This window comes from Sparassis crispa, assembly GCF_003851025.1.
Source record: "Sparassis crispa DNA, contig_000011F, whole genome shotgun sequence".
Lineage (NCBI taxonomy): Eukaryota > Fungi > Basidiomycota > Agaricomycetes > Polyporales > Sparassidaceae > Sparassis > Sparassis crispa.
The window spans coordinates 891235-905715 of NW_020939757.1; the positions used below are offsets into that span (position 1 = coordinate 891235).

Genomic DNA, 14481 nt, shown 5'->3' on the forward strand with positions numbered 1-14481 from the left:
AAACTGGTTGATGTGTAACCAGGACAAGATGGGGACTCCAGCTTGTCCTCTCGGTCTTATATACAAGTACAGGCGTCTGTCTACCTGTAATACTAGAACTACGATTGGTCCATCGGTATCAATACAAGGGCACAGGGTTCGTATACCTGTCCCACGGTCGTGAGAATGCTGAGTCAGTCATGACTCTGCGTGAGAGACAATCTGTCCATATGGGAAATAGGTTGTGCTGCAAAGACAAGGCAGCAGCGAGGTCGTCGTGCGTCTAGTGCATGTATCAGGGTCTAGGGCCATGTTTATGAGGTTCAGTATTTGTATCGTAAAGGTAAGGCAAAGGTGAGGCAAACATACCTTTGTCATGTGTGTGATAGGAAGTGCGTCCTAGGTCTGGATCTCGCACATGAGGTAAACATGCCTTGAGCACAAGGCGCATATCGTCAGATGATCAGGTGGATCCGTGTCAGATAGATAAGGGTGATGATCATGATGACATCATGGTCATGTGGTTGGTGACGTCATTGTCACATGGTCAGTCTAGGCTCTGTGATGTCATTGTCATGTGATCGGTAAAGGTAGAGGCGGAAGTCGTCCACGTGTTCCTCAGAGAGGAGCTTTGTAATATCAGCTCCCATTCAGGTCTTCAATTCCCTGGATTGAAGTCGTCAAGAAAGTTAGTAGGAAAATGGAATGGAGAAATTCCATGTATCGTCGTTCATCGTGTCATGTCATTGCATGATTCTGGGTAAATCAGAGGCGGAAAATGAAAAAATTGACCTGGGTGTTAATCCAGCTTCGCAAACTTCATTTTGCTTGTCGCTTGCATCCCTTTAAGACTGCTCGCTCCAACTGCAAGTCTTCTGTTCGTCTTCTTCTGATAAGCTATTCAGCTATGTTCATCATCTTTCATTAGTCTTGTTTCTTTGTGCTTTCGCACAGTGAATGGTCAACTCGCATTGCCCATTCTTCTTCATCTTGTTTCTTTTCAGTGTGCTTTTGCACAGTGAATGGTCAACTCGCGTTGTCCATTCTTCCCTACTATACCCCGGCCTAAAAATCAGGAGGGCTCAAGGCCACCAGGTGTAGCGTTGTCTTCAAAAATTCACAGTGTGGAAGGAGAATGTGGTGGAAGGGAGGAGGGGGGGAAAAAATTTGCCCTTGTGGGAGGGTTCCTCGTCCTCAACTACTCTTGTCGTTCCTCGACTTTGCTCGTCACTCCTCGATTCCATTCGTTCCTTGTCACCCGGGCACTCGGGCTCATTCCTTTGGCTCGGATATGCATCCTCGCCTACTAATCTCTATCCTCTGGCTCGGATATGCATCCTCGCCTACTATCCCCTATCAGCTCCCATTCAAAAAAACCAGATACCCTGGATCTGAAACCGATCAAACAGGTAACAAATCGTAAAGGGGAAAGAGGGTGGGCAGCAAGGGTCTTCTAGTTTCAAGTTATTGCGGACAAATATCATCTTCTAGTTTTAAGTCATTGCGGACAAGTATCGTCTTCTAGTTTTAAGTCATTGCGGACAAGTATCGTCTTTGGCTGGTCATCATCAATGCCAGCATGGTTAATCGTTTTTTGGTGAGCGATAGCTCCCATTCAGGTTTCATATCTTCGATGTTTCTAATCATCGGGATAATCATGGCCTTATCTTGGGTTGATACCGCACTTCGTCGGTTATCTTCCTTCACATTCCGTGAATGCCATAATCCTGCCTTTCGGCTTTCATCGAGGTCGTTTGTCCTTCTGATAACCTTTCTGCACCCCGGGTATCTCGCCCTACTAGGTGTTCTCAGCAAAGGTTCAGATCAAATATCCAATGGTAAGCGATAGCTCCCATTCACGTCTTTATGTCCAGTTTCATGTCTTCATCATTAAAGTACCCCGGCCTAGGTTTGAACTACCCCGGCCTAGCGTGATACTTCATCGAATATTTCATGTTGGGTCTTATCGTGTGTTGGTATCAAATAGAATCGACTACCTCCATCCATATTCCATGGATGCCCTATTCGTCGCTGTGTCGTATATCGAATTTCGTCTGTGAATGTCGTTCGTCCAGATGATGAGACAATAGTCTACATCAAATCCAAGGATCGGCCATGACCCAGTATCCTTTCTATCCATGGGGAACTACCCCGCGCATGTCATCAAAAGTGTCATATCGAAGGCTGTCGTTCATAGTAGTTTCACCCATCGAGATCTGTCTGATCGTCGAGGGTTGCTAGACCTATTTAAGCATCTAGCATCGGGTGTCGTCATCGTGGTGGTCAACAAAGGACCGTCTGAGACTTCCAGACATCATCGAATGAGTCATGTCTGTCTGATCATGCTCGAGTCGTCATCGTGGTGGTCAACAAAGGACCATTAGGGGTTTCCTAATATCAGGTGTCGTTATCGGGGATTGGAGTGTCATGTACTGTTAACTCCAAGTCGTTCTTCGGTGATATGATCTCTTGTTAAGTTCAATCATCAGGCTAATCGTCGCCTCGTCGAACCTTCGGCCTAGATTCGGTATGGATCATTGGTTTATACGGAGAGCCAGGATCCGTCTTCTGTCAGAACCTTTTACTATGTCATTCAAGGTTCATCCAGGTTCAGTTTCTTTATCGTCGAGAGCTGTGATCGACGGTCGTCGTTCAGATCCTTTTGTTACATCAGGACCTTCTTCAGATTGTCGGTTTCTTTAACGTCGAGAGCCTCTTCGACAGGGAATGGTTTGAAGTGTCAACTCGCGGTATCTTCAAACATTCCATGGTCATCAACTCGTAATGGAATCGAGTTGTCAATCTTTCTGCACCCCAGGTAACTCGCCATGCAGGGTGTTCTCAGCCAAGATCTATCGTTTGTTTATAGTGGAGAGCGAGTGTCCACTTGCTCAGTCCGAGCTCCCATTCAGGGATCACAATCATCAGATGGTCATCAGATCGGACTCAATTAAGAGTCTACGGTTTATACGGGTTGCCGTTCCCGGGATCAATCTGCACCGTGGGTATCTCGCCGCACTCGGTGTTATCAGCTATGATCATCAAGTGTGCGACTTAAGTCCTTCGTCAAAGGCTGCGCACCGTCCTCAGTTCATCACGGTCCATAGAGTCGGTACTAATTCTACGGTGGCCAAACCTTTCCGATTCGCAGTCACATGCGGCTCGTACATGTCTTTGATTATTACACATGTCGTAGCTTTCCTCGCATGAGGGGATTCGACCCCTGAGAGTCACCCAATGAAGGGTAAACTCTTGAGAGTTCGTTTCGGAGAAGGTGCCAATCAATTGTCTTATGAGAATCTGGTCTCACCTAGGAATGACCAGACAAGGGTCTTCTTCGTCGTTCCAATGTTAGATATCGAGAGAATGGAGTGTCAATCACGGTATCTCCATCTCTGTCATCACAGGTGTCCTAATGTCAATGGACAAGGTCGAAGTCAAGAGAATGGAGTGTCAAATCACGGTATCTCCATTTCTGTCATCGCAGGGGTCCTAATGTTACGCTGTCTGCGAACATGGACAAGTCGAGGTCGGGTAGTGTCGTCCTAAGGTAACCGTCACCTTGGTCGGTCAAGAGGTCAAAGGACACAGTTGCTGTCTGCGAACTGGTCGAAGTCGGGGTCATCGAGTTCTGCATTAAACCATAGGAGGTTGTGCCAGAGAATAAGGATCTTGTCCTAATGTCAATTCGGACAAGACGAGGAATCAAGTGCAAGGTAACCATCGCCTTGTTCGGTCGGATGAGCTGTCTGCTCAGGAGGTGCAAGGTATCCGTCGCCTTGTTCGGTCGGATGGTCAAAGGACACAGCCGCTGTCTGCGAACTGGTCGAAGTCGTCAAAGTGAGCTGTCTGCTCAGGACACAGTTGCTGTCTGCAAACTGGTCGAAGTCGTCAAGGTGAGCTGTCTGCTCATGACACAGTTGCTGTCTGCAAACTGGTCTAGTTCATCATAAAGTCAGCTCTAAACCATAGAAGGTTGAGCAGTAAATAATCATCTTGTCCTAATGTCACGGGGGCCAGTCGTGCCACCGTACATCCGGTTCATCGTTGTCAGTGACTAGGCCTTCGCAAAGGCTCAAGTCAATTGTGAGGGGTCCGACCTCCAGTCATAGCGATGACCAGAGGTCGGCCCAGTGGAGCAGTCTTATGAATGCTTGGCCGCTGTCTGCGGACCAAGGTCGATTCGTCGCACAGATGTAGATGGTAAAACTGGTTGATGTGTAACCAGGACAAGATGGGGACTCCAGCTTGTCCTCTCGGTCTTATATACAAGTACAGGCGTCTGTCTACCTGTAATACTAGAACTACGATTGGTCCATCGGTATCAATACAAGGGCACAGGGTTCGTATACCTGTCCCACGGTCATGAGAATGCTGAGTCAGTCATGACTCTGCATGAGAGACAATCTGTTCATATGGGGATAAGGTCGTGCTGCAAAGACAAGGCAGCAGCGAGGTCGTCGTGCGTCTAGCGCATGTATCAGGGTCTAGGGCCATGCCCATGAGGTTCGGTATCTGTATCATAAAGGTAAGGCAGAGGTGAGGCGCACATGCCTTTGTCGTGTGTGTGATAGGAAGTGCGTCCAAGTCTGGATCTCGCACATGAGGTAAACATGCCTTGAGCACAAGGCGCATATCGTCAGATAATCTTATAGATCCGTGCCGGATAGATAAGGGCGATGACCATGATGACATCATGGTCATGTGGTCAGTGACGTCATTGTCACATGGTCAGTCTAGGCTCTGTGATGTCATTGTCACGTGATCGGTAAAGGTAGAGGCGGAAGTCGTCCGCGCGTTCCTCAGAGAGGAGCTTTGTAACATACAGTCAATGAGCAACTCAGAGCAAGCATGGGAAATGATCACTAAGCATGCAGGAAAATGATCACTAGGTGCTCAGCACCATCAAATGAGTGGCTCATGGTCGGACTGAGGGATAAGGGTTAGGGTTCAACCTCCCACGCCTGTCTGGACTGAGGCATAAGGCTTCGAGCAGAATTTGGTCTGATTTGTCTGGATTGAATAAGATAAGGCTGTAGCACCATGCAAGCATGGCAGGACCTGCTATCTGTAGGGTGAAGGAGAGGCACGAGGAGATGAAGAGATATATTTGGCATATTAGAACACAAGGAGATATAAGTAAGTACATTAATGTCATACATACGAGTATAATACAATGAATCTGGTAGGCAAACCTTACATTTGGACTGGCAGAAGGTATGAGCAATACAGTAAAGCTGGCAGAAAATTTAAGTACAATAGGATAGTGGGATGGCTACGTTATAAATCAATCAGTCTGCATTGGCATTCTTGGGCAGAGAGGCATCAAACTCAGTGAATGCCACAGGAGGGTTGGAGGAGTGGGCAGATATGCAATTGAGAGAACTGAGTGTGGGACAGAGAATGATGCAGAATTAGTCAGATTTGGACTCAAAAACATCGATGACAGTGTCGATTTTTCCACCAAAGGATCAAACAGAATTAAGGCAGGAATTCCAAGATAATTGCCCAGAAGTGAGAAGGAAGGCATTTCAGTGCAACAAATATTATCAGCAAGCAGAGGGTTGGCAATAAATGTGGACAATTAATGCGAGCGATATGCAGAGTCGACGTAGAGGATGTGCGGTGAAAGATTCAGATGCTTAGTAAGGCTTACAAAGCATCTCACACTTAGCAAAGCTTAGGAAGCATTTTGTAGACCTTTCAATCTTTTGTATAGTTTAGGGCAGGACCTCCAAAACTGACAGTTTTTGGTGGAGCCCCTGTGTGACAAAAGATGCAGCAAGACCCACTACCAAAGGTAGCAGGAATAAACCCATCTCATTTTCAACTACTATGGTTACAGTGTTACATATCACGTGCCACTGCCAAATGTTGTCACACTTAGCCCGCGTAGGAGCACTTAACATCTTCTCACAATGTTCTGAAGATTAACGGCAGCCAGAAATGTAATGTATTTGGCCATGGGAAATCCTTATTATACAGAGCATATTTCACCAAGAGACAAGCCCAGAATATAGTAGCAAAATGATAAATGTTCCAGAATGTTGGAAAGTAGCGCCCAAATTTCTGGAGCTCCAGAAATTGGGGAGCACCCAAGGGCAGACAAGCTGAGGGCATGATTACAAAGAAAGACAAAGAAGGAAATTTGCTTATATAAAGTGGAGCGTCTAGAACTGTATATATACAAAAATCTATTTTAGGACGCGTAATCACGCGCCCCGACACATCTTGACCCGCCATCACTACCTTCCTATTTGGGAACTAAGGCGCGATTTCTAACAGGTTATGAGCCCCGGCTCTAGCCAATAAATACTTGGATAACAACAGCCCCTATTGTGGCTACAAAAATTGTTACCCCCTTACTAGTACGAGAACAAATAATGTCGACCAGCGCTGATAATATGAGCAATAGCAATACTTACCAGATCCCGCTCCTGAAGGAAGACAATTGGCTCCCGTGGAAGTGCCGCGTCGAGGCCATCCTTAATAATAAGGGTCTCCAGGAGTATGTGACCGGAAAGACACCGAAGCCGCAGCCGAGTAATTGTTACGCGGCAGCGAAACACGAGCGTCAAGTCGAGTCGTCACGAGACAAGGTCTTAGTCTAAGACACAAGTCCGTTTAAGAGACACTTCTGGCGATGTCTTCGCACTGAAGGTCGATCAGGGTTCGTTCTTATGACTCGCAGTAGCTGTCTGCTACTAACGGTCGATCTCAGTCAAAGGCAAGTGAAAATCTGGTTTAATGGTAACCAGGTCGAGATGGGGATCCAGCTCGACAAGGTCATCTATTTATACAAAAGGTATCCGCAGTACTACGCAGTAATGCGGAATCGTTCATTGGCTAGATAAGGTGAAACAATATCTGGGCAGGGTAACGGCGAGGAAGTAATATGTATGAGAAAGCTGAGTAAGGTCGTGAGAGATAATCAGTACTAATGGGGATAACGAGTCGTGTATCAGAACGAGGTAAAGATGAGGCATACATGCACGTCTTGCATGCGCGATAAGAAGAAGGTCTGAAGTTGGATCCGGTGTAACCCTAGACTAGGGGTTCTGGACATCTGGGTAAAGAATCGGAGGTTGCGCTCCGATGAGTCACGTGTTGGATCACGTGGTCTGGTAACATAAAGGGAACAAGGAAAAGGAGAAAGAAAAGACATGCCACAAGTGAGGAGCATTGTAACATCAGCTCCCGTCTAACGTTTCTTGTCCCACAAGAAATATTGTGATCTTCATCGTCGTCGGGGGCAGTCGCGGACATAATGATCTCCTCCACATCTGTAGCATGTTCGCCGGCTGATTCGTGATCCTTGTTTGGGGATACGTCCATTCCTGTAGGGATGACTGCGACGCGAAGAAGTGGATGCAGTCGAGAAAGATGGTTGGGATAACGGAGATCGTCCACTGGGTACGTGCGAACGAGGAGGGTGAGGTCGAATGGGAATTAGTTCTGGCGACGAGCGAGGAGTGGATGCGAGTATTCTATTAGTGGTGTATCCGAGGATGTGTCCGATGTCTTCATCCCCATGCTCCCTCCAAATCTCCTGTGCTGTACGAGTGACCGTACTGCGCATTAACGACCAGACTTGGTCGACTCTGGTTCGGGCTCTATTCGTCCTTTCCTCTGCTGCGATGAGCTCTTGTCTGGCCGTCTGCATCCACTCGACCATTTCTAATGCTCGTTGCATGGAAACCACCGCTTGTCGATCTTGCGGGCGATTTCGTAAGGCGACGAGGATATCTGTGAAGTCGACAGGAACATGGATAGCCGAGACCAGACGTGTGGCAAATTCTTGTTCATCCGATGCGCGACTGAGTTCGATAGAAGGTGAGGGCGATGAGGCACGGATAAAGGGTGTCTGTGCTTGAGAGGGTACTCCATTGACAAGCGTAGGCGATGCAGGTATGCTCATAATTGTGGAGGCGACTTCAGCAAGTATATTGTGAACAAGGTCGTCTATAGCGGAAGTGGGCATTGATGATATGTCGTCTTCTCCTCCTTTTATACCTTTCGGTCATTAAGGGGATTGCGGTTATCTGTGATGTGAAATAGAATGTCGTGGATCTGGGTAATAATCAAATAGATGAAAATCCATTGGACGATAAAGAGTATTCCCACAGAGATAAGAGCTGCCTGATCAGTTTCAGGCATCATTCTGATCACCCCAGTCGTTAGCGTGCGGGCTGTCTCGCATGAAGAGTGTGTGTTCGACAAGTCGTCTGATAAGGATTCGGTGGATGATCCAAAGAAAAGTGAGGGTTGTGCAGTGGAGGACGATTAGGAAGATGATGAGGAAAACTGTTGTGGTAGTCATTCTGGGTTTCTTCTCCTCTACTGGATTCTCCTGGTCCTTTTATATGCATCGAGGATTCGCTTGGCATTCTGTAAATTATGGGTAGGTTCCCACGAGTTTTCTGCTGAAGAATATCCCTTCCACTTGACTAAGTACCTCAGATGACCTCGGTACGTCTTGTGATTCAGGATGGCTTCGACTTCGTACTCTTCTTCGTTATCAACGACATCAGGTGGTGGGTTTATGTAATTCGGACCATGTATGTCATTTTCGCGATAAGGAGATAGAAGGGCGGCATGGAATACGGAATGAACTTGCCAGGTCTTCGGGAGTTTGAGACGATAGTTGGCTGGTCCGATGACCTCGACAATTTCGAATGGCCCCTCACGCTTTGGTGCTATCTTGCGCGAGGCGTAATTGACCTTCAGGTTCCTCGAGTCTAGCCAGACCTTCTGTCCTAGTGTAAACTTCGGTGATCCTTGTCTGACTCGGTCCGCCATCTGTTGTCGGGCTAACTCATGCATGGCTAGTGCTTCTAGTCTTATCTTCTGCAACATGTCAAGCCTGGATTCAACCGATGGAATGTTTGTGGTCGGAAATACGGAAGGGAGTCCACGTGGTTCGTATCCCATCATGATGCGGAATGGGCTCATCTTCTGTGCCGAGTGTTCCCTTGTGTTATGACAAAACTCGAGGTCTGGCAGGCGGTCGGCCCATGTTTCAGGGTTGTTTCCGCAATAGAGTCGAAGATAGATTTCCAGCTCCTGGTTGACTCACTCTGTTTCTCCGTCCGTCTGAGGGTGATAAGCTGTGCTCATTGATGATCTGATCTGGAGTAGTCGATTTAACTCTTGGAAGACCTTGGATGCATATTGAGGTCCTCTATCCGAGATGATTCGGTCAGGTAATCCAAATCGCGAGTATACTTTGTCATGAAAAATCTTGGCCATTCCTTCGGCTGTGATCGTTTTGAGGCAGGGCGTAAGAATCACCCCCTTTGTAAGGTCATGGTCTACTACGACCATAATTGAATCAAAACCGTTGGAAACGGGGAGGTCGGTAATAAAATCGGTGGTGCAACAGGAAAATGGTAATGCGTGTGGGTCGGTGGGAATTGGTTCTAAAGGAATACGAGTTGGATGAGTATTCGGTTTCATTTGTTGACAGGCGGCACAGCCTTCAACATAATTGTAGACAAATGTATACATGCCGGGCCACCAGAATTCACGACGTAATAGTTCAAGAGTATTGAACTTTCCAGGGTGACCCATGGCAGGGGAGTCGTGATGTAGTCGAACGAGTTCACGATGAAGAGTTTCGGATGGTGGAACGTAAATCTTTTCCTTGTAGAGGATGACACCATCGCGAACTTCCCAGTCGGAAAGCGATGATTTCATGGAGAATGGCCCTTTGTGCGCAATTGCTTCGAGGGCTTCGTGAACAATGAGGTCTTTTGCTGCGTGATTCCTGATTTCGTCAAATAGTGTCGGGGAAATGGATCGCACGAATAGTGCGTTGGGTAAAAGAATGTGATCTTCGTTGTCACTTTCACTGTCATCGAGTCCATTACGACGAGAGAGCGCATCAGATTGGATCATCTGAGTGCCAGGGACATGGATGAGGTGAAGATCAAATTGTGATAATTTGAGACTCCATCGTGCTTGTCGGTGGTTTAACTTCTGAGCTGTACGGAAGTACGTGAGGTTCTTGTGATCACTGCAAACTTCGACGGGATGGGGAGAGCCTTCAAGATAATGGCGCCATTCAGTGAGGGCTCGAATGATTCCGAGGAGTTCGCGGTCGTAGATTTCATAGTTCCGTTCAGCTGGATTGAGTGTCTGTGAAATGTAGGCACAAGGATGGAGGTCTCCATTGATATTGGCTTGGCGTAAAACTGCACCCGTAGCAAACTTGGAAGCGTCGGATTCAACAATAAAGGGTTTTGCCTTGTCAGGCAGTAACAGTACTGGGGCGGTACTGAATCGTTGCTTCAATGTGTCGAAAGCTGTCTGACATTCTGTTGTCCATTCAAAAGGTGGAGATCCAGCGGCAGTGCTCGTAAGATTCGTCAATGGTTTGGCAATATCTGAGAAGTTGGCAATAAACTTCCGATAGAAGTTTCCAAACCCTAGGAAAGAGCGAACACCTTTTACCGTGCTTGGTTCAGGCCATTCTGCAATTCCTTTAAGTTTGATAGGGTCCATGCCAATGTAGTTTTCTCGAATGATCATGCCTAGGAATTCAACTTCTTTAACGTCAAAGAAACACTTTTCCGGTTTAAGGAATAAGTCGTTGTCTTTGAGTCGTTGGAGTACGCGTCGGGTTTGAATGTGATGTTCTTCCAAATCGTTTGAGAAGATGAGGATATCATCCATTAAATGACTATCCATCCCTCATCGATCATGTCCTTGAAGAGTGCATTCATCATCATTTGGAAAGTCGTCGGGGAGTTGCAGAGTCCAAAGAACATGACCATAGGTTCGAAAAGTCCACGATTTGTCTTAAATGCGCCCTTCCATTGGTCACCATCTTTGATTCTGACATTGTTATATCCGGAGCGTAAATCCATTTTCGTAAAGATCGATGCGCCTTTGAATTGATCCATAAGGTCAGAAATGAGCCGAAGAGGATAGGCGTTCTTCACCATCCCTTCATTCAGGTATCGGTAATCCTGACAGGGACGTAGTGCTCCATCTTTCTTTCCTACGAAGAAAAATGGTGAAGCCATGAGAGATTTTGACAGTCGGATGTATCCTTTTTGCAGATTTTCTTCCAGGAAGTCATCCATCGCTCCTTGTTCTTTGAGCGATAATGGATAGACTTTACAGTTGCGTGGAATAAAATCGGGTTTCAAGTCAATGGCATGGTCCCAAGGCCTGGTTTCTGGAAAGCGTTCAGCTGCTTTCTTTTCAAAGATGGACTTCAAATCGTGGAGGTAGTTGGGGACCAACTCCTCGACGGTTTTGGGTTTGTCTACAGCTGATGCTTCCTTGTGTGCCTGTTGTGCCAATTCTTGTGATTTACCAGATGGTTTGTAAAAGACCGTATTCTGTGTGTTACAGAATAATGGGGATCAGGTACTGTGTGTCATTCTTCCAATGGCGGGGCCTCTTCGTATGGTGAAGACTGCAGTTTCAGTCTCTTCATTCGTCAAAGGTGACTCCTTCCTGATGAGTTCAAATATCCCAATAACTGGCTCTCCTGCGATATAGGATATAACTAGATCGTCATCATCGAGCTGATCCATAGGGGGCTCTGATAGTGGGTCATCTGGTTCGGTATCATTCCGCACTGCGGGTAACTCGCCACGCTCAGTGTTATCGGCCATGATTTCTCTGATAGATTCCGAATGCCCTAACGAGGTAGGGGAAGTTTCGGTGGTGATTAACTCTGAGAGTCCACCTTCCTTGAAAATTAAAACTTCTTCATCTGGTGCATCTTCGGCGGTGGGTTTCGGCAGCCATTTGGCGTCTTTACCAAACCAAAAGTCACCGGTTTCCCAGTTGATCATCGGATTGAGGCGTTTAAGCCACGGCATGCCGAGAAGTATGTTTTCTTTGCCAATGCCGGTCAAGAGGAAGCGAGTAAGTGTCTTCCTTCCTCCGATTTTCATCATCTTCCAGGTACAATGAGTAATAGTACCCATTTGATTTGGTGTGCCATCTGCATTCATGACTTTAATTGGTTTCGGTAATTCCCATCTGATGAAATTGTTTTCTTCCGCAAAACGAATGTTCATGAATGTTTCGGCTGCGCCGGAATCGATCAAGGCTTCTGTTGTAACGTCTTCCTTCTCTCCCAACGAAATATTCACAGTGATTGAATTTCCGCTAGTGTTACAAATAACGAGGGGAGATACGGTGAGATGCGACGGTCCATGCATTACTAGTGGCCGTCGTTTCAAAAACCCAATTGGGTTCGTTCTTTATCAGTTATGTCGTTGAAGACGTTTCGCACATAGGCGATCTGTTCCTCTCTGGTTTCTTCCTTCGACATCTCCTTCTTCTGTGCGAGGTCTTCTCGCATCTTCTTGATCCATGTGATCGTGTCTGTGTCCAACCCGGGCTGTATCATTCTGGCACGGGTGAAACTTCCAGACTGGGGGTGGAATTGTCTGTCGTTGGCTATATGGCCCTTCTTTCCGCATAGGAAACATAATCCTTCTTTCATTCTCTTCTGTCGCTCATTCGGGGATAAGCGCGAGATATTGACACGATCAACATCCATCGCGTTTGGATCCTTTGCAGAAGCCGAGTAGTAGGGACGATGGACCGATCGGCCCTTTCCTCGCGTCATCGTAGTGGCTCCTCGCTTGAAGATCTGAGCAGATCTCCATTGGTTATCAAACTGCGAGGCGTATTTGTACCACTTGTCAAGTGTCTTGGGCATGCTTTCCATCCCATATATCCTTTGTCGGAGTGGGTCGTTAAGTCCCCACTTGAAATACTCGATATTTCCGGCATCTTCTAATTTCGCCTTGGATTCAAGCGATCGGAATTCGGCAATGTAGTCATCCGCAGTACGAGTCCCTTGCTTGATGTTACGCAGCAATGTACGAGCGGTTTCTTCAATATTTTCATCGCCAAATGCTTTGTTCACACTTGCAATGAACTCTCTCCAACTTCTATAAGAAAGGAAGTCGTCATTGGTGAGTTCCGTTTCTATGAAGCTCTGCGCCCATGATCCTGCTGTCCCTCCTTGCATGTGCGATAGCACAAATGCAATTTTCTGATTGTCCTCCTGGTAGACATGGCTATTTCCGGCCATGTAATTCTTGCATTGGTTTATAAATTCCCTAAGCTTCGAACGGTCTGAACCGTTGAAGATCTCGGGTTTTCTAAAACCAAGTTCCTTTTGGCTAACATGGTGACGTTCTTCATCCATGGTAACTGTAGCCATCGGTGGTATGTAATCAGGTACGATTGGTGCAAGAGTTGATTGGGGTACAGGATTCTGGGCAGGGGGGTTCCAAGGGGCGTCTGGTCTCTCTCCTGGATAGGAGGTCATTATACCGCTGTCTGCGATGTGCTGGAGCACTATTCCACCAAGATTATGGGGAAGTGTCCTTTCAAATTCCTCTGGGGAGTAGTCGAAGTTGTGATTGTCTGGCCTGATGAATACAGGCCTTCCTCCTATAAAATGTGCGTTTCGTTCTGTGCTCCACTCCGCTTGGGATGGGAGGTGCTCGCGGTACTGCTCCAGAAGAGCGGTCGGGTTGATGTAGTTAAAATCCAGCATGGATAAATTCTTCTGTGTGGCCTATGTCTACACGTAGACTGCACATCGTCCTTAACTAAGTGGGTTCATTCGTCGTCGGCTAACAAGCCCGTAGAGTGTCTTCTATCTTCAAACTGGTACACCTATTTGCTGATTGCTCGAGTGATTACCTCAGCCTCCTCGGCCTATTGGTCTCTCGGACAGACCCCTCTCCGAAGATGAGTGATCAGTCTATCCCTTCAGCTGCCTCGATTACAGAGTAATCTCAAACGGCGCTTTAGCAATCGAATCGGGTGTATCGTTTAGTATTCAAGGTTCGGTCCGGTCGGTAGTTCGTTGTTAGACTTTAGGAAGTCACAGAGAGTAATAAGATCTCGACCTAATGTTACGCGGCAGCGAAACACGAGCGTCAAGTCGAGTCGTCACGAGACAAGGTCTTAGTCTAAGACACAAGTCCATTTAAGAGACACTTCTGGCGATGTCTTCACACTGAAGGTCAATCAGGGTTCATTCTTATGACTCGCAGTAGCTGTCTGCTACTAACGGTCGATCTCAGTCAAAGGCAAGTGAAAAGTTGGTTTAATGGTAACCAGGTCGAGATGGGGATCCAGCTCGACAAGGTCATCTATTTATACAAAAGGTATCCGCAGTACTACGCAGTAATGCGGAATCGTTCATTGGCTAGATAAGGTGAAACAATATCTGGGCAGGGTAATGGCGAGGAAGTAATATGTATGAGAAAGCTGAGTAAGGTCGTGAGAGATAATCAGTACTAATGGGGATAACGAGTCGTGTATCAGAACGAGGTAAAGATGAGGCATACATGCACGTCTTGCATGCGCGATAAGAAGAAGGTCTGAAGTTGGATCCGGTGTAACCCTAGACTAGGGGTTCTGGACATCTGGGTAAAGAATCGGAGGTTGCGCTCCGATGAGTCACGTGTTGGATCACGTGGTCTGGTAACGTAAAGGGAACAAGGAAAAGGA

The 14481-nt window shown here is 46.9% G+C and overlaps 3 protein-coding genes across 3 annotated transcripts; all 3 read right to left on the reverse strand.

Annotated features, from left to right (window-relative positions):
• Nucleotides 1–9051: 9051 nt before the first annotated feature.
• On the reverse strand, nucleotides 9052–10509 carry SCP_1102950 (hypothetical protein; the record flags this gene model as incomplete). The annotated part of the gene is made up of 1 exon (XM_027762730.1): nucleotides 9052–10509. One exon carries the CDS (start codon nucleotides 10507–10509, stop codon nucleotides 9052–9054), a length of 1458 nt encoding a protein of 485 aa, XP_027618531.1.
• Nucleotides 10510–10652: 143 nt separating this feature from the next.
• On the reverse strand, nucleotides 10653–11816 carry SCP_1102960 (hypothetical protein; the record flags this gene model as incomplete). Its single annotated transcript, XM_027762731.1, has 2 exons — nucleotides 10653–11290; nucleotides 11360–11816. The coding sequence occupies 2 exons, from the start codon at nucleotides 11814–11816 to the stop codon at nucleotides 10653–10655; spliced, it is 1095 nt and encodes a 364-aa protein (XP_027618532.1).
• A 362-nt stretch (nucleotides 11817–12178) lies between these two features.
• On the reverse strand, nucleotides 12179–13516 carry SCP_1102970 (hypothetical protein; the record flags this gene model as incomplete). The annotated part of the gene is made up of 1 exon (XM_027762732.1): nucleotides 12179–13516. One exon carries the CDS (start codon nucleotides 13514–13516, stop codon nucleotides 12179–12181), a length of 1338 nt encoding a protein of 445 aa, XP_027618533.1.
• Nucleotides 13517–14481: the final 965 nt, after the last annotated feature.